Consider the following 20,116-nt stretch of genomic DNA (forward strand, 5'->3'; position numbering starts at 1 on the left):
GAGAACCCCTCCTCAGCCTGCCTAAACGACTACCGACTGGTAGCACTGTCCTTGGTGGTCATGAAGTGCTGTGAGGTTAGTTTAGGGTGGTTGAAAGTACTTGGATGCAAGTCTGTGTCCCAAGTCTGACGTCCCATTGATGACAACAGTGTGTCCATATTTGGACATAAACGCTGAACAGACAAGATAGAGATTTGTGGAATTTATTATAGACTAATGCTGTACCCATTATCAGAGTACTTGGAGTACCACCAGGCTGGAGCCAGGTGGAACTCCATATTTGGGACAGCTGACAACTGGCGAGAACAGATGTAAAGACGTTGTGTAACACATTAGCCGCAGTGATGTCACTAGCTTGAACATGCCTTTTATCTTCCTTTGCCCATTTAAAACTTTACAATACAGCATGATCAGCAAACTGTCAAAGCAAGCTTTCAGCAAACTGAGGTAGAGGCCCAGTTGTGAACCAGTCACAATGAATATGGGATCTAAGAACAAGAAAAGGGTCATTCTGTCCCCTCGCCCCGCCCCGCCCACTGTGGCCCAGATACTGCAGGACCTTGAGCGAGCCTCCCCCAACGACCCCCTCTTCAGCCTCCTGGAGGACAGCAATGAAGACTCTGGCAGACACCCGGACAGCAACGTGGAGTCCAAGTACCAGCAGAGCCGCCACTACCTGGAGTTTAACGAGAGACTTCAGGAGGTCAAAGGTCAACTGCTCCGCCAGACGGAGGAGCTGCGAGCAGCTGGAGATCGTCTGGAACACAACGTCACAGAGGTCAAGAGTGGACTAGTGCTCTTGACCAACACTCATGTTTCTCTGTAACAGAACGCTGCTTCCGTTCTGATGGGTGGCACTGGCGGTCTAACGGGGTCAAGAGACAGAAACAGGTGTGTGCGTCGATGGGCCGTTGAGCGAGGCACTGACCTCCCACGACCTCCCACTCCAGGGCTGCTGCTCACCCCTCTGATTAAATGTGCACATACATTATACATGGTATGATGTTGATATATAAGCTAATGACATGAAAGTTAGCCCAGCATCTCATACTACCACATATTTAGCAATATGATCATTTTCTTAGGGGTATAACAAGGACGGTTTGAAGCCCAGACAAGTCCTGAACAAAATAAAATAAGAACATACAGGCAGAGGGAGGGGTCTCTGCAGATAACAGACAGTCACTTCTGGTGGATCATAACTTATGAGTCTATACATTGCGTTTAAGGATTATAAGAGGGTCTGTGTCCTGAGCTAAACTCTGACCCAGATTTCTTGTGCTTGGTCCTATGCGTCTACGTCACGAAGTACCGTACCTCCATAACTTTTGCTTCAAAAAGCCCTACCGGTCCTCAGGGCTTGCTATGACATCATCTCCATATATGGTCATGAAAGGGACAGTCAGATACAGAGATATTCATATATGGGTATAAAACAGACACAGATGTGGAGTTATAGATCATTTCTAGTTAGCGATCAGTGGTTTTCCACCGCTGATCCCTGCCATATGTATGCCACCCTCTCCCACCTGGACAACATAAACAGGAGCTATGTTAGGCTGCTGTTTATTTACTTTCTGGGATTCCAGACTGCCCATCTTGACAACCCTAGGTTCTTGGCAGACACCTCTAACACCCTCACCAACGGGTCCCAGGGCCCTCCGCTTTACTCCCTGTGACTGTGTGGCCAGGCATAGCTCATAGCAGCAACGCAATCAAGTTTGCAAACAACACAGTTGTGGTGGGCCCGATAACAAACAGCGATAAGATGGCCCATATTCAGGAGGTGGGAGGCCTGTGGCGCTGTGTTGCCAGGACAACAGCCTCTTCCATGTCAGTAAGACCAAGGAGATGGTTGTGGATTTAACAGCAGAGAGTAAGCGGATTCAAACACCACAGTGTGCACATCACTTGTGCCACTTGTGACAATGCACACAGACACTGTGATGAGGAAGGCAAGGCAATTTCAGTCTCACAGAATATCCTGAACTCCTTCTACTCAGCTATGACACGCAGCATTCTGACGGTGACAATCACCATTTGGTAGCTGCTGACTTGCAAGGACTTCACCTCCCTCTCTGCACGACTCTTATCCCAGGAAGTGCCTGTGCAGAGTTTAATGAATGTTGAAGGACCCCCAATTAATGGACAGTTTGTTCCGCTCGATGTCACAAATCCTATACAGAGCAACGCAGAAAGACCTTTTCCTTCGGGCTATCAGAGGCCTAAACAACAGTAAGGCCAACGGCCAGGTCAACTGTCTTTAACCTCACCTGTAAATACCCATTCACCAACAGATACAGTTAAAGAGAAGTCCAGTGTGCTTCAGCCAGTAGAAGGTAGAAGGGCTCGTCAGTGCTCAACAGGGACAACTTGCATCAGAGAAAAATAATAATACCTGGCCCCTTCAGGAGAATCTACCCAAATTAAATATACTGGAACACTCGACTGGTCTGCACGTGCTTCATTGTTTTGTAGGGGTGACTGACACTTCAACTTTCGTCTTCATCAGCGTCAAACAGTATGACTCTAAGGAAGACGAAAGTCAAAATGTCAGTCAACCTTGTAATCTATGTAGATAACATACAGTACTTAGACTGGGGGCGGACCGGAAACGAAATAATACTGTTTCCGTTTTTTGTCCCGCCTCCGTTTCCTGTCTAGCGATCAACTTTGGAAGCGGTTATCTCAGCTTGTTGTTTTCCTCTCCGCATCCCCCACTGTAACGTTTTTGCCTCGTTCTCCAAAATGGAGGCTCGGATCGCATCGCGGTCTTCAGTGTTTTGTTCTGTCGGATCCCGTGTTTGTGTCGAACCAAATGAACGCGGATTTTAAACGGATTTAGCGGGGGCTATGGCGGAATCAAAAAAAGACAATAAAAGCTTGGCAGTGGTGAGTGCATTATGAGATTAGCCCTTGGCGGTGGATGTGTAAAGAGCAGCTCCAAAAACGTATTAGCCCAAATGTACCTTTTTAGAGTGATTCTGAGCACTGGGGTTGGGTCCTCGAGGTTGAGTATGGCAGTTGCATTGACGGTGACGAACATCTCAAAGACCAAAGCCAGTTCATGCTCTTCCAGAGAACAGGGGACAGTAAGCTGCATGAGGCCAGGGGGTGCCGACACATCAGGGTAATACCCCACACTCAGGGAAGCTGAACACCACATGTGAGAAATTAGCAATGACAAATAGGAATGCAACTAGCCATCGTTTTCTTAAATGAATTGATGCAATAAAATTCGAATATATATTTTTTTTATTGACTAAAATGATTTGTTTGATTAACCACTTTAGACCTGATTCATACTTTGTTGTCGCACAAAAATTGCAAAATGTTTCTATGATCATACAACATCATGATGCATTGTGACCGTGTAGATCTTTTCACCATTTATTGTTTTAGAAAAAATAGGCAAAATTATTTGGGCCCAAAATCGCATATTTTATTCAAATCGATTATCCCTTTTTTATCGATTATATTGATTAGTTCGTGTAACTGCTGCACCCTAATGTTAAATTATTTTTCCATTTTAACCATGTTAGATTCATTGCAAACACACGTCTATGCTTCTGGTGACTGATATTGTCCCTCTCATGCGTGAGGGGGATGTGTTTTTTCAATTACTTTTTCCATTTATTTACTTATTTTTTGAAAAAGAAAAAGACTGAATACAAAATGTATATAAAATGACATGGTTGAATACAAAATATACATAAAATGACATGGTTAAAGTAGACGTTAAAATGACCCCAGAAGTGTTTTAAAGTGAAATACCCTTTATAATCATTTTATTTCTGAGTCATTTTATTAATTGTTTTTAAGCATCTCCGCTTTATTAGACAGTACAGTGTACAGTGGAGAGAGTAGAGACAGTGTGTGTGCGTGTGGGGTTGGGCATGTGCAGTATTCTAACTATGATGTCAAGATTATAGGTCTTAAAGGACCACTTCACCCATTTTCAACTTATCTTCAAATAATTAATTGAACTATCCACAGCCCTTCTCTGAGACACAGAGTAGAGAAAATAAAGGGTACCATATTAAAATGAGCAGTAGTAAGGACCAATTATATGAAGATAAGTTGAAAATTGGTGAAGCGGTCCTCTAAGGACATCAATAAATGTTAACGTCTCACAGCTTCAGCTATACATCTTATATGACCACGGTAGTTATTATACTACAATGGGAGCAGTACTTACGTTTGAAGACTTTCCGGGCCTGATCCCAGCGGTTTTGCTTGCCCAGTTTGATTAGCAGCATCTGCAGCAGAGCGGTGTCAATTCTTAAGTTCTTGGAGAACATGAATAGTGCAGTGTCTGCAGCCACTATCACGGCCTGCTTATTCATACACACTTGCAGGTGGGAGTTCAACAAAGGACCGTACTGGGATGCATTTATATGATCTGTAGATAAACACAAATCACATGTCTTTTCACCGTGACATATTATATGAGAGACAGAACGCGTTGATTATTTGTGTCCTCTCACCAATAGGTTCTTTAAGTCCAGGTAGGTTGGAGAAGACGTCCAGAGCTTCTCTGTAAGAGAGTTTCTTAGCCAGGGGTATCAACACGTGACTCCTTTTCTCCAGGTCACAAGGCTCACACGGCCACGAGCTTGAGCTCAGAAACCACTCATTATCTAAAAAATTGAAAGGGAACAACATGAACCCTAGACTCCCTGTTCTGGGCACGTCATAACAGGAAAACATTCATCGAAAATAGGTGAACATTCGCCAAAAATAGCCGATCTACAAGCTCCCAATGGATCGACAAGCTCACAATGCATCGTGACACATTGAGCTTGTAGGTTGCCTACTTTTGGCAAAAAGATTTTGAGTAAAGGGAAAAAGGGAGTGGACCATGTATGGGCCCCTGGTGTACTCCGGTCAACAAAGTAGAGGGTTTCAGTAGTTAAATTGATGAACACAAGAATATGTAATGCAATATTGCTAAATATCACAATATTTCTACTATATATTGCAAATGGTACCTCATATGTAACGGCTTATGTGCACAAGGCCTATTCTACCCTTTGATTGCTAAAGATTTGTTCACAAATAGTAATAGTTTCAATTTCAGTAGAAATGAAAGATGCAACTTTGTTCCACTGCCTGAGATTCTGCAAAATACTTTGTTTATAAATCTGTCTAAACAATTTGCATCGTCAATAAATAAATTGCTGGTTCCAGTGACATGGATTTTTAATTAGTCAATATTGCAATTTAAATAAATTAGCAAAACGGCCATTGTTGCACGGTGCATACCTTTGCCTGCTGAGCCACAAGGTGAACAAGAACAATTAAATCATGTCTACAGCTAGACAACATTTGCTTTCATTCCTGGTAGGACTGCAACTATCAATTATTTCCTTAGCGATTCATCATATATATATATATATAGATATATATATATATATAGATATATATATATATATAAAATACCAGGGATAGATTATGAATCAATTATTTTATCAAATGATATTACATTTTTATAATCATAAATTAATTAACTGTTACACCCCTAGTTCCTGGTGAGCAGCAGCAGTGATATTCAGAAGCGTTGTGGTTACCTCGCAGTATGTTGAGTGCTCCCTCGACACTGTCGCTCATAAAGAACAGCTCAGTAGCAATGGTGACAAGGTAGCAGCGCGACGCTCCATCCTCATTCCCAAAAAGACCCTTCAGCATTGAGTACTTGATCTGTAACCTAGACAGCATCTCTACCACTCTCTTACCCTAAGAGCACAAAAACACAAAATCATGCCTTAACATTTAGGCATCGTCAGCTCAGTGGCCTTGTGGTTAGTGTGTCCGCCCTGAGATTGGGAGGTCAGGTTTCAATCTCCGGCCTAGTTATACCAAAGCCTATAAGAAGGCTATAAGGTACCCTATGCCTCCCTGCTTGGCACTCAGGCAGTTGCATTGGGGGCATGGCCTTGTGGCATACTAGCAGAATCAACTTTATTGTCACATCACAGGTTTACAGATGTAAAGACGTGGGTGAATTTAAGGGGTGTACATCAAGTAGCCTCACGCTAAGGAAACAAGAGATAGGCTCCTTACCTATGGGCCACATTGCTTGGGGACTGTTGGTTCCCAAGGCTACTTACTTACAAAATCATATTATCGATAACGGGCAGAAACCTTGAAATCTCCATTTCATCTTTTTTATCATTTTCATAAATGATTGCCCTATTTTATACTTCAGCAATATTTCGGATAGTTGTACTTAGGCCTACGATAACATGCCTAAAATATGGAAACTAGGTTCAAAGTGGTTACATCTGTCTGTAGATTTTATACATATTTAACCAATGTAAATAATTTACAAGAACTTGTGACTAAACAAAAACGACTTTAAATCCATGGAACACGTTCTTTTTTGGTTTTAGACATACAAGGTTTCCACCTGACAATGAGGATGGGATATACTGTAATTACAACACAAAAGTTTCATCTAAAAAGCACACAGACCACTTGTTTACCTGAGCCCAATGGTGAGTTTTGTGGTATCTGAACATGAGAGAGACTCCAATTCTGCCTACGAAAAGCTTCATCACGCCATCATCACTCTCATCCTGACAAGCTGAAACAAAATTACATTAACATGCTTTAATTCATCAAGTTATTATAACTTTGTGAATGTGAAACACAGCTAAGCTAAAATTATGCTGCATTTTACTTAAGTAAGAGACATTTCTATCTGCTGCTGTAAATCACTCCTACTGTACATGCAATTTGTTTGTAATACTTTATTTATTTGAGCTACATTCTGTGTATGAAAGGTGCTTTATAAAAAAAACAATTATTACTACCTGTCTCTGCAAAGGTAACGAAGGGCAGAGCTATTTTGTCTTTGGTCTCAGATAAGAGCGCTATGGAGATTCGGCCACTGATGCGCTCCAGCTCACTGGTAACTTGGCTGGACTGGCAGAGTGACTTAAAAACCACCCCTAACTGCTTCCAATCTTCCTGCTTGGTACACAGCTGTTGAAGACAAACATTAATTAAATCTCAACTGATTACAACAAGAGAGAAACATCAAACATGGGCCCTTTCATCTTCATGAAGCACTGCCACAAAATGATCCAAGGGCCTGATAACTACAAGAGCAGCTAGCTTACTGAATAGGGGAACTAACCTCTACTTCCATGATGGTATGGGTCAAATTCTGGGCCACTGGAGTGGACATGCTAGTGGATGAGAACAAAGACTTCAAACAAAAGATTGGTGGCTTGAACAACATGTGAAAAGTATCATAGCTCCCATCTGTGAAAGGTTGATCCATTGTAACCAATGTTTGTATCACTGTAAACAACTGTACAGTATATGACCTATGTAGTGGAATAACAAGACCAATGTTAAATGACAGTAAATCATTCATAGATAGGTTTAAGAAAAGGTTTAACTCACATTCGGACAAGCTCGACACAATCCAAATTCTGCGCTTGGCCAGCATTGACTACCTGTAACGCATGCACATAAACACACTCACACTGAAAACATCCAACCAATACACAGCAGCTCTAAGTGGATGTGATGTGCAAGTGGGGTACCTTTGATGTGAGCTGTGTAAGTTGAGGTACAAAGTCATTGAGGCCTTTCTCTATCACAAAGTTCAAGAGGGCCTGCAGGAACTCGCAGTCAGGCTAGCAAGTGCACAGAGAAAAGAAAAAAGCAAAGGGGTGGGGGACAGAAACATGCGAGCAGCGTTAGCCGAGAATGGCAAAGCTTATTTTGTGAGCAATCAATTGATCATACAGATTAAGTGATTTGTATTTTTACATTCATAATCTGCTACTCTATAATCTGATATTTCACTTCCAAAATGACTGCTTTCTGTACATTAGAAGGCTAAATCAAATTACAGTAATAATACAGGCTAAGCTACAACATCTCATTACCTATTATATAGTAGTTTAAGGTTAAGGCTAGTTCAGTTTATTTAGATGACAGTGCACGGACAGTAAGCTGTGGATAGAGAAGGAGAAAGACATGCAACAGAGATCTGTTGCAGAGATCTGTCGAGTGTCGACTACATCCATGATGTAGTACATGCACTATCCGGGCAGCTACCAACACAGGCTATTTTTTCAGGAACTTTGAACTAATTATTGTAATTACAGTGTAAACTATGAAAGGTCCTATCCAAAGAAAACATACAGTTTGACTACTACCAATACTATATTAAGCAGCCACACGTGCTACAATTATTAGCACATTACACACGTGATTTTGGCAGGCCAGTGTGTCACGGTAGCTGTGAGAAGTACAGGAGAGAATTCCAATCATCCCCCGATGATGGGAATTGTGTCTGAAGCTAGACTCTGTCCAGTCAATACGGACGAGGAGCTGCGTGAAAACCATTACACCTCACCATTACATTGCGTGTCAAGCTGATGATGATGACAGAGATGATATCAGACACCGAGCCAGCTTTGAGCAGCGCCCGCAGGAGGGACATGAGCACAGGCATGGAGAAGTACATTCCCATGGGGTTGCTGTTGTAGTAGCTGGTGAACACAGCTCCTGCAGAACATGGAGAGATTGATAGGTAAGCAGCAGATAGACTGATGGTTTATGAGTGAATCGGAGATATAGAGCAAAGGACAGATACAGCAGATGAATACATATACAAGAACTGGCAACATGAAATCAGTGACAATTCATCCTGGATAAGAAAAAATAATTTTAAAGAATGTGTGCTGGTAATGTCCCACTCTGGGTTAAAAGGCAGGGATTTAATGGACTCACCTGCTTTCTGAAGACACTTGGCATTCTGAGAATTAATGAATATCTTCATGGCTTCAAAACAAAACTAGGAGAGAGAAAGCACACCTTTGTTTAGAATCAGAAAGTGGTATTGTGAACACAAAGGCGTTGCAGAGGGCGCTGCTCTGTGACAAAGCCAACAAGACACCAGAAAGTTCCCTGAAAAGCCCCCATCATCTAGTCATCATCTAGCTTATACTTCAACTCCATGAACCTTCAATTTATTTGTCAATTTAAGTTTATAATTTCAATTTGAAGCCACTATTTTAACTACAGTCCTTCATCAAGCTAAAATTACACAATCAGACGCTGCTACAAGGCCTTCAACCATGTTTGCCAGATGAGGAAGCCATTACATTACACTAAAATTGTCAGACAGTGCCCCCTTGTGGCTGATCCAAGGCCTTAGCAGTGAACAACTCATCTTTTTATATTTGCAACTAAAAGAATCTATAAAAACCTACCAAATATTTCTATGTTTATATCTTTTGTTGTTGTAGTTGCTATATATGTACTTAAACACTGATATCAATGCAGACATTTATGAGGAAACTCGGGTGGAGGGCATATTAAAGGGCAAGACCACTTTGGTAGAGGTTTGGGTTGTGTAGTTACCTTGCCATGATGTAACTCCAAAGGTGGGCAAGAAATAAAAAATAATTGCTCTATTGATTAGAAATTGATAATTCAAAATATGCTCCTCATTGACTTACATTGTACGGTAAAACAGCTCTCAAAGTCACTCTTTTACCACATCATTTTTTTTTTTAATAAAAATGTCAACTTCCTGTTGATTTTGCCATTTTTAATAAGTAGAAAACCTGGACTGGATCCGCGGATCCGGATCCAGATCTTCAAATAGTAAAATCAACAGGAAGTTGATATTTTTATTAAAAAAACAAACAGTACTGGGTTTGGTGATGCTCTATATTGTCTGAATCAGCTATGTTTGTGTTCATTTATGTGCTAAAAGAGTGACTTTGAGAGCTGTTTTACCGTACAATGTAAGTCAATGAGGAACATATTTTGAATTATCAATTTCTAATCAATGGAGCAATTATTTTTGATTTCTTGCCCACCTTTGGGGTTACATCATGGCAAGGTAACTACACAACCCAAACCTCTACCAAAGTGGTCTTACCCTTTAAGACATTATTCACCCCACAAATATCAGATGGGCTTCTATCCATCACTTTAGCCATCCATATGAAAGCAGTAACAGTTACAACTGTTATATGGTTATGTCTTGCATGTATGAATGTTGCAAACTGTACATACGAATAAAGAGAGAGGATGAGGATGTACAGTACAACACAGCTCCTGAGCTAGAGTATTCAATTTCATTATGTGTCTGGATGCTGTCTAAAGTGTAAATTGGTCCTTCAATAACTGTATAAGCTGCCAGGCTGCTCCTAGAACACTTGACTAATTTCTAAGCCAGTTTACCCTCTCATCCCTGTCACCGGGCACATGGAGGTACCGACAGTCCTTGTAAGGGCAGCAACGGTTTTCACTGAAGTACAACCTGCAGTACTGAAGGGGAGACAAAAGCGTTAAAATAAAATGTTTACGTTTTTTAGTTAAAGTTCTATATTCTTCTAATAATCATTCTAGTAATCATTCATTGCTAGTGTTTGTTCAGTAACAGGGGTCTTCCCTTTAGTAAACATTTTCATCCACTCATTTATCAGTTTACATTTTATACTGTTCCAGTTCCAATTCTGTCTGCTTTTCCCCCCGTTTTTTTTCTTCCGTTTCATCACTCTCAATTTTTGTATGTATCCTAGGAGTTCTCTCTCCTGATTGGATCCAATTGGTATTGCAACCTAAAAAAATATTTCCCGTTCACTAAAAAGCTGGAGTGACGAGGAGACCTGTTACTGAACGAAAACTCTATAGCAATGATTATGGGAATATGTACATAGACACTTAAAATATCACAAGGTTGTGTGTGTTGGATCTCAAGCAGTTTTCAAGTCTCTGCAAGTTAATTTTGATACTGTACTGAAATGAATTTAATCTTAAGTCTTCCTCAAGATCAAACAAATGCATGATTTGGAAAATGGGCAGCAGGATCTCTTCCTACACTTAGCTCTGGTATATGACCCCTACTGTCCACCTGGTCCCTGTATTTTTCCACAGATGTGTCTTAAGTGTCACTGCACCCAATTCCCATGTCAAGAAAACAAACTATGGGTCGGGACCCCAAGTGGGGGTTGACTTAAACTTTGAAATTGTACTATAAATCAAGTGAAAAGTCTAAGAACCCTTGCTCTATGCAATAGCTGATATGGTCCTTTTAACACTTACATTGTATTTCTGGAACCTAAGATCTGCAAAGCTTTGGCAGGCTCTGGCAGGCTCCGTTTCCCTCAGCGATACACTTGCGGGGTACCTTTCAGGATCATCCTCCTCCAGATAATTGTTGTTGTCATCTAGTATATCCTGCACAGAAATACAATATAACATATGGCCCTGGTTAAGAGTAAGTGATGTCGTTTCAACCGGACGGAATGTGCTGTATGTTCCTCTAGTCCTTTATTTTCATAATGAATTCATGTCTATACTAATAAAATGCTACCATGGCTTGGTTCCGCTCTTCTGTGGGACACCAGGTGCTGACCTGTGTTAGGGAACGTGTGCTGCTGCACAGGGTTTTCCAGCACCTTGTATTGTCATCCTTCTCTGTATAATAAATCATATCACATCACAGTATGACAGGATTAAGACATAAGATATACAGTATCCGACTGCTTGACAGTATGTATTTGGATTGTTACATTGGTTATACCTGGGATATTTCCTCTCAATCGTGGGTCAAACCTGATGGAAGACATTTCAGCTTTAACCAAACTGGAACTGAAATACAAAACAAAAGGGGAGATGTTTAGTCAGAATCTTTTCAAATAAACACATAGTATGAATGGTCTAAACAGGAGCAACTATCTCTCATTCATTTGCAGTCAAATATGAAAGCAACCTACCTTTGCTTAGCTGTCCCTGATGACCACGTTCCCAGCACTCTTGTGGGGCCCAGCTTCAGTAAACTCTCCTTAGGTAGGTTTCCAAACAGGTCTGGGTCATCCTGCATCACATCTACAAGCAGGATATCCTTTTCATAAGCTGTGAACTCATCCAAACGGTTGGTGTTCGATCCTTCAGCTGTCTCTACCTCTGGCTCGTCCTCACCAAGTGATACCATTTTGGACGGGCTTGTCAGCATGTCATCAGAAGATTGTGTCGGCCCCCCATCACTGCAACTTAGTTTCTCATTCTTCTGGCGGCTGCTGTCAACAGTACTGTTGCCCTCCTCACCATCAGCTGCAGAACAGGCCAGGGGGTGCACGGACACCTTCTCTGTGGTATCTTTAAGCAATGTGCACTCCTTTCCACTAGCCAGTGTTAAGTCATCACTATTGGGCAGGGGACTGAGACATTTTGAATTTTTTGGAAGGACACTTTCTTTACAAACATCTTCCCTCCTCTCTTGTTGGTCTGGAGATGAGATGAGGGAAGATTTACACGAATCAGAGAGGTCAGAGTTGGAAGGGGCAGTAGATTTAGGGGACTGTTCTGACGCTGTGTCCGTTTCCTCATCAGAGGATGAGATATGGGAAGATTTGTATGAATGAGAGAAGTCGGAGTTGAGAGGAGCATAAGATTCAGGGGACTGTGATGATGTTGTGACCATTTCCTTATCATGGAATATCAAGTCTGATGAATACACTATTGGAGGGGTGTCTGCAGTGACCATGTCAGTACAGTTGGCCAATAGATCATGGGGGATAGGGGAACAAGTATACAAATGGCTGGCTGTCTCCCTTACATGACTGGGTGAAGACAGGATTGCCATGCCAGAGGGAGCATTGGCCAGAGGTTCTAAGGTGCCCAAAGAATGTGGGAGTTGATTAGTGGCAATTTTCACATCTTTCTCTACTGCCGTGTGTTCTCCATCTTCTCTTCTGTTTGGCACTTCCTCATCTCTTTCCCCATCTTTTCCCTGGTGACAGAACGGCTGGCTTGTAATTAAAATGTCTTCTCTTGCTGGTGGATAAGGCATCCCTGCTGGTAGGGTTTCAATAGCAGCAGGTATTTCAGGTGCTGGATCACTTGATTTATTGAAGGGCCAGCGAATGTATGTGCGTGCACAAGACAAATGCCTTTGTTTGAAATAAACCCTTGCTCTCTGGCAGGAGAACAGTTCTGGTTGTTCCATGTCGTCGTCGTCATCATCATCCAAAAGGTGACGATCACCACTGTTCTGTGAGAACAGCTGTGACACATCACTTTCCTTTAAATCAAAATTTAAACTACTGTCCACCTGGTCCCTGTATTTTTCCACAGGCGTGTCTGAGGTGTCACTGCACCCAATTCCAGAGTCCAAGCATGATTGGCTGTCAACAGACATCACAGACTCTATTTCCTCTCTGCCTACAGTGTCTACCATGACTTGCTCTGCCACTATGAGGTCACTTTCTGCCGGCCTCTCTTCCGCTTTGAGGGCACATCCTGCTTCAGGGTCGTCGTCAATGTGTCTATCCAATATCCCAGTGCCACACTGCACCTTGGTCTCCATCTTACCTAGTGAGAGAGAAGCAGAACAATTGGCAGGTCGCTCTAGCTCACCCTTCCCAGTTTCCAGGGAGAGAGAGGTAGGGTCCACAGCTGTATATTGTCTTGAGTGTTTTATCTGTGGATCAGTCAGTTTGTGAGGGCTAGAGGATCTCTTCCTACACTTAGCACTGGTATATGACCCCTGTGCCACATCACTTTCCTTTAAATCAGAATTAAAACTACTGTCCACCTGGTCCCTGTATTTTTCCACAGGCGTGTCTGAAGTGTCACTGCACCCAATTTCCATGTCAAAGCATGATTGGCTGTCAACAGACATCACAGACTCTATTTCCTCTCTGCCTACAGTGTCTACCATGACTTGCTCTGCCACTATGAGGTCACTTTCTGCCTGCCTCTCTTCCGCTATTAGGGCACATCCTGTATTAGGGTCATCTTCAATGTGTCTATCCAATATCTCAGTCCCACACTGCACCTTGGTCTCCATTTTACCTAGTGTGAGAGAAGCAGAACAATTGGCAGGTAACTCAGGCATGTCTGAAGTGTCACTGCACCCAATTCCTGGGTCCAAGCATGATTGGCTGTCAACAGACATCACAGATTCTATTTCCTCTCTGCCTACAGTGTCTACCATGACTTGCTCATTAGCTAAACGTATTTCTAGATCTGGTCTGGATGGCAAAATCCCATTGGTGCCACCATCCAACAATTTTATTTTCTTGACTGCCTGCCTCTCTGGCACTATGAGGTCACTTACTGCATGCCTCTCTTCCGCTATGAGGGCACATCCTGCTTCAGGGTCATCGTCAGTGTGTCTATCCAATATCCCAGTCCCACACTGCAACTTGGTCTCCATCTTACCCAGTGAGAGAGAAGGAGAGCAATTGGCAGGTCGCTCTAGCTCACCCTTCCCAGTTTCAAGGGAGTGACAGGTAGGGTCCACAGCTGTATATTGTCTTGAGTGTTTAATCTGTGGACCAGTCAGTTTGTGAGGGTTAGAGGATCTCTTCCTAGACTTAGCATTGGTAGAAGACTTATTTCCACATTGGACTTTCTCTGCCACTATGAGGTCACTTTCTACCTGCCTCTCTTCCGCTATGAGGGCACATCCTGCTTCATGGTCATCGTCAGTGTGTCTATCCAATATCCCAGTCCCACACTGCACCTTGGTCTCCATCTTACCCAGTGAGAGAGAAGGAGAGCAATTGGCAGGTCGCTCTAGCTCACCCTTCCCAGTTTCAAGGGAGTGACAGGTAGGGTCCACAGCTGTATATTGTCTTGAGTGTTTAATCTGTGGACCAGTCTGTTTGTGAGGGTTAGAGGATCTCTTCCTAGACTTAGCACTGGTAGAAGACTTATTTCCACATTGGACTTTCTCTGCCACTATGAGGTCACTTTCTACCTGCCTCTCTTCCGCTTTGAGGGCACATACTGCTTCAGGGTCATCGTCAGTGTGTCTATCCAATATCCCAGTTCCACATTGCACCTTGGTCTCCATCTTACCTAGTGAGAGAGAAGCAGAACAATTGGCAGGTCGCTCTAGCTCACCCTTCCCAGTTTCAAGGGAGTGACAGGTAGGGTCCAGAGCTGTATATTGTCTGGAGTGTTTCATCTGTGGATCAGTCAGTTTGTGAGGGCTAGATGATCTCTTCTTACACTTAGCACTGGTAGATGACTTATTTCCACATTTGTCTGATCTACTGTGCTTTAACAAAACTCCTGGTTTCAAGTCCCGCTGGAAACAACCCACAGCCTTGGTCTTTAATGCGGCTGGCAACATATAGCCACAATCTTGTCGCACATCAAATCTTTTGGCCATATCACAAAGCGTCACCTTGGGGTATCTGCTTAGCCATACAATAATCTTCTTATGGCCGTTGTTGCTTTCTGAATGTGCTTTCTTGGAGTCACGCATTGGGTGCTCTGGGCTTTTGCTTTCTAGCCGTCGCTGAGCCCATAGCTTGCTCTGATAAGGAAGGTATATGCATACGCCACACAGACCACAGCAGGGTGTTTTAACAGATCGTCTTACTGGCCTCTCTGAAGCAGCAACCCACATGGGTTTCGGGTGCACACTAATGATGTCTGCAAGGAGAAACATACACTTGTTAAATGGCACAAAGTGACAATACTGCTGTTCATGACATTTTGCAATACAGTGCTTTTAATAGATTGCATCACAGTGACTTCCCATTGTATTTATTTTAGTTTGTATAAGGCCAAAATTGTGAGGCATTTCTCCCGTCTCCCAGTCCTGCTTTCTTATTTAATTACCAACATATATGATAATGTAATGTGGTATATAAATAGTTACTAGGTAAATAGTTAGCTTTAGCTAAGTAGAGAGCGGGGAGTTTCGTAAATCTCCTGTAAGTCAGACGTTAGTTTAGTTGTAGTAGTTTGCAAGAAAAGATATTTACCTAGTAACTATTTATATACCTATCAAATGTGTCTCTCGCCGACAAGAACTGATCTACAAGCAAACAGCATGATATCAAGCGACACACAACTACAGTCGTACCGTACGCAGTGGTGGAAAAAGTACACACATTTTAACTTAAGTAAAAGTATAACTACTACAATTTAGAAATACTCTGTTACGAGTAAAAGACCGGAATTCAAAATTTACTTGAGTAAAGGTATACAAGTATTGGTATCAAAATGTACTTAAAAGTACCAAAAGTAGAAAGTACTCATTATCCCAAATGTCCCATTGCCATTTCACAAGTTTTCAAATGTCTAAAATCTTTAGAAAATAGCAAATCTACAAGCTCACTACTATGTTCAAATGGCCGAAATGTATAGGGCTTAAGTGGGTAATGCATTTTGTAATAATAATAGCAACTAATTAAATATTGTCAAATAATTGTAGTGGAGTAAAAAGTGCAATATTTGCCTCCGAGATGCAGTGGAGTAGAAGTAAAAGTACTTAAGTACAGTACTTGAGTAAATCAAATGTGCAACTTAGTTACTTAACTGTTAAGTGACTAAGTTGTACATTTGATTTACTCAACTACATCAAATCTAGAGGGGGTTCCAGGGGGTCCCCAGCAAAATGTGTGAATATAGCATCACAATCATTTTAACTTTTTATATTTTGGCTATTCAAAAATAGCAGATATACAAGCTCATAGCGCAGCACCGAGTGCCGCGCTATGAGCTTGTAGATCTGCTATTTTTGAAAAATCTTGAAGATTCGTGCAAATCTTTGAATACATTTCTTTTAAAGCGAACATTTTAACACAAATCTTTGCTTCTGGGAGTCCCTGGCACAACATATTTTCAGATGGGGGTCCGCGGCCAAATATATATATCAATTTGGGGGTCCCTGGCATGAAAAGGTTTGAGAAGCACTGACTTAACACCACTCACTGGTCGTGGTGTGACATACGAGGGACGAATAAATCAACTGGTCTTGAAATGTTGCTACACAGCGTGCACATTATATACTTACTCGTAAACCCAGTGGGGAAACTGTTGACCAACTGGGCTCCAGATAGGACCATGTGGTCATCGTGTTGTGCTGTTCCTGGGTCACACGCAGCAGGTGATGGTAGTCTCTGGCCTGTAGTGTCGTCAACTGAGCACTGCCCCCCTCCACACGTGACTTTAGTCCCCAGACTCCCCACCAAACACTGCTTTCCTCCGTTCGTCTCTCTCCCCAACCTGGGAGGCCTGCCTCTCTTCCGCTTTACCTTTACTTCATTATTATCTGACGGTTTCCCCTCGATACTAACCGACTCTAGGCCGCTGCTGGGTCCCAACGGTGACATGTTTGCGGCCGTTGGAAATTCCCTTTTGACGTTGCAAACTATTATCCTCCTGTGTGAGTCGTGTCTCCGTCTAGTAGTAGGCCGGTTCTTCTGGGTCACGGTGGTGCCGGATCCACGCGAATGAAACCCCAAAACAAACAACCTGCAGGGCGGGTGTTCGGACTCGGAGCCCCGGCTCACACGTCTGGTGTTGGGCCTGCTCTGACAGCACCTGGCTCTGGTGCAAGGCCGCTCTGCGTTACCTTGAGACAGTGTTGGGGGGGGGAAGTATTCATGTTTAAGTTAAAGTATCAATACTGCGATGTAGAAATATACTCTGTTAAGTAAAAGTCTGGAATTTGAAATTTACTCGAGTAAAAGTACAAAAGTATTGGTATCAAAATGTACTTAAAAGTAGAAGGTACTGATGTAGAATGTCCCATTTCACAAGTTCTCAAATGTATAAATTGTATAAGAATCTTTTAAATAGCAGATCTACAAACTCACAATGCACATTGTGATCTTGCGATGGCTATCCAAAATGGGTTGAAGAGGTTAAAGTATGTTTTGTAATAATCTAAATCTACAACGCAACGTAACGTAGGAACTTATACGTTTTCAAATAATAGTGGAGTAAAAAGTACAATAGTTGTCTCTGAGATGTAGAAGTAAAAGTACTGGAAACTGAAAATAAATTAAAAAGTGTACGGTACTTGAGTAAATGTACTTAATTACTTTACAACACTGACCTTGGATAATGGTTTTAATGGCCTTCTTTAGCCTTATCGAATGTTTGTTCTTGGCCAGTGGTGGTGGTGGAATACCTCCATGAACACCACCACTCTTTGGATGATGGGATAGTAGTGGAATCTCGCGTTTGTTGTCTCCTCCCGGGGGGTTAGTTTTTGGTAGGCCTACTGGTAGATCTGTCTGTACCTGGGCTGAAACAAGGGACTCGCTTGCAGCACTTGCTGCAGACGGCTGTCCAACAGCAGGAGGAAGAATTTCCTCAGAGATTTGGTGGACTTGAAGTCCTCTGTGAGGAGGACCAGAGGCTAGTGTCAGGTCGGGGTCTGTTGTGCTCTGTGTCCCAGAGCTCCTGAGCGTCCTTCTAGTGGGCACACTGATAATAACACGCTGCTGCGACGCTGCTAAGCGGCTCAACTTCAACGCACCGGAAAGATGCATGATAATTGGACTATTCCATTATTACCCCCCTTTTAAACGTATATAATATGATTGTATTGTTTTGGCTTAAAAGCCTACCCTTTTAGGTTCACATTAAATAAACATAAAAACTAGTTTAATAGTAAGGTTTTAGCAGCGACTATTGGGCTCCGCTTGCGCTTGACAAGAACATGAAAGGATAACTAACTTAATTACACCCAGAAACAAACCAGTCACTGTCTGTGTGTATTTAAGTTAGATGAAAAACGCCAGTAACCAAATGTATTCAATACATTTATTACGCCCCAAATTGTAAAAACTTTGACAGACTCTACTACCTTTGTTGCCGTTTTTGAAATACTCAAGTTGGAATCATTGAAATTATACCTAATTAATTCACAAACGATTACACGTGGTCAGGTTAACATACTGCGCATGTCTGACAGCTCGGGACCACTACATTGATTGTGTTGGGGGGCATGGGTAGACATTGATGACCAAGACTTAGAAATGGATGAATTTATGTTGTAAAACATTCAAAATGTTGCATTGCAGAAGCATAGGCACAAATAACACACACACACACACACACACACACACGCACGCACGCACACACACACACACACACACACACACACACACACACACACACACACACACACACACACACACACACACACACACACACACACACACACACACACACACTTGATTATTTACTTTGTGTAAATTGATGCAGTGATGTGTGATTAATCATATTTGTGAGGATTGTATGGGGTAAACAGACACAAACAGTTGCAATATAATAATTTATTTGGGCAAAAACAAAATAAGTTTTCTGTTATGTAGGCTAGCTGATTTGTACAATAGCTAAAATGAAAATTGACATATTAAAATATACAGTAGGCTATATCCAATATACCAAACAGTGTTGAATGTCTTCAATAAAGTGAAACTATTTGCCAAACTTTGTCAGGTGCTTACACATCACCAATAGTCAGTAATCTAGTTCCTAGTAGGCCACAATTCAACATTGCAATAGTTTCTCTCCTTTCCAGTGGTAAGCAAAGAATGAAGGCTACTTTGCCTACTTTGCCTAATTACAGGGGTGACGACAAGAGGACAGAGGTTGAAGCGTGATGAAAGCATACAGTGAGTGAGGGGTAAGGGTGAGACCCTGGTGTTGGGAAGTAGCCGGTCCGTCGACTGTGGCGGCCTGATTCACAACACCAGCTGTCCCGCCCCACCAGAACCAGCAGATGGCACTGCAAGGCAGCAGGCAGGCCTGCACTGGATGTGGCATTCCATCAGGATGGAGAGAAGAGGTTCCATCTCACTGCGTTCTCTCCAGGGTTACAGACTCCTCGTCCTTCCTCTCACTCCCTCTGCCTCCCTAATCTCCGCTATGTCTGTGACAGCTGTGAAAAGAGAACATTCAAATTAGAATGCAAGGGAAGAGAGAGAGAGAGAGGGGGGGGGGCTTTCTATTGGTTCCTCCAGCTGACATCTCATCAGAAAGCTAGACAGGACGATCTTGGGATCCTCTGCCCCACCTCACTGGCTGACAGGCATTAGGCCACCCATAACCCCTTGCTTCAGCAACACACTCCGTGGCCCAACACCGCTCCGTATGCAGATTTTATAATCAGGCGTCGGTAGCGTGCGGCTGTGTGTGTGTGTGTGTGTGTGTGTGTGTGTGTGTGTGTGTGTGTGTGTGTGTAAAATGGTGAAGTGTGATATAAGCTTTTACTTAGCATATAAAATGAGTTGGGATTAGTTTGAGATAAGCGTAAAGTAAAGAGTGTTAAGAGAGGTCACTCATGATTTCAGTTTCATGCGCCACTTAAAATCTT

The 20,116-nt window shown here is 42.4% G+C and overlaps 1 protein-coding gene across 1 annotated transcript; it reads left to right on the forward strand.

The window, feature by feature from the left end:
* Positions 1–475: 475 nt before the first annotated feature.
* On the forward strand, positions 476–826 carry LOC311061708 (UPF0449 protein C19orf25 homolog; the record flags this gene model as incomplete). Its single annotated transcript, XM_084080397.1, has 1 exon — positions 476–826. The coding sequence occupies one exon, from the start codon at positions 476–478 to the stop codon at positions 824–826; it is 351 nt and encodes a 116-aa protein (XP_083936523.1).
* Positions 827–20,116: the final 19,290 nt, after the last annotated feature.

The sequence above is a fragment of the Gymnoscopelus microlampas genome, assembly GCF_963454915.1.
Source record: "Gymnoscopelus microlampas genome assembly, chromosome: 15".
NCBI lineage: Eukaryota > Metazoa > Chordata > Actinopteri > Myctophiformes > Myctophidae > Gymnoscopelus > Gymnoscopelus microlampas.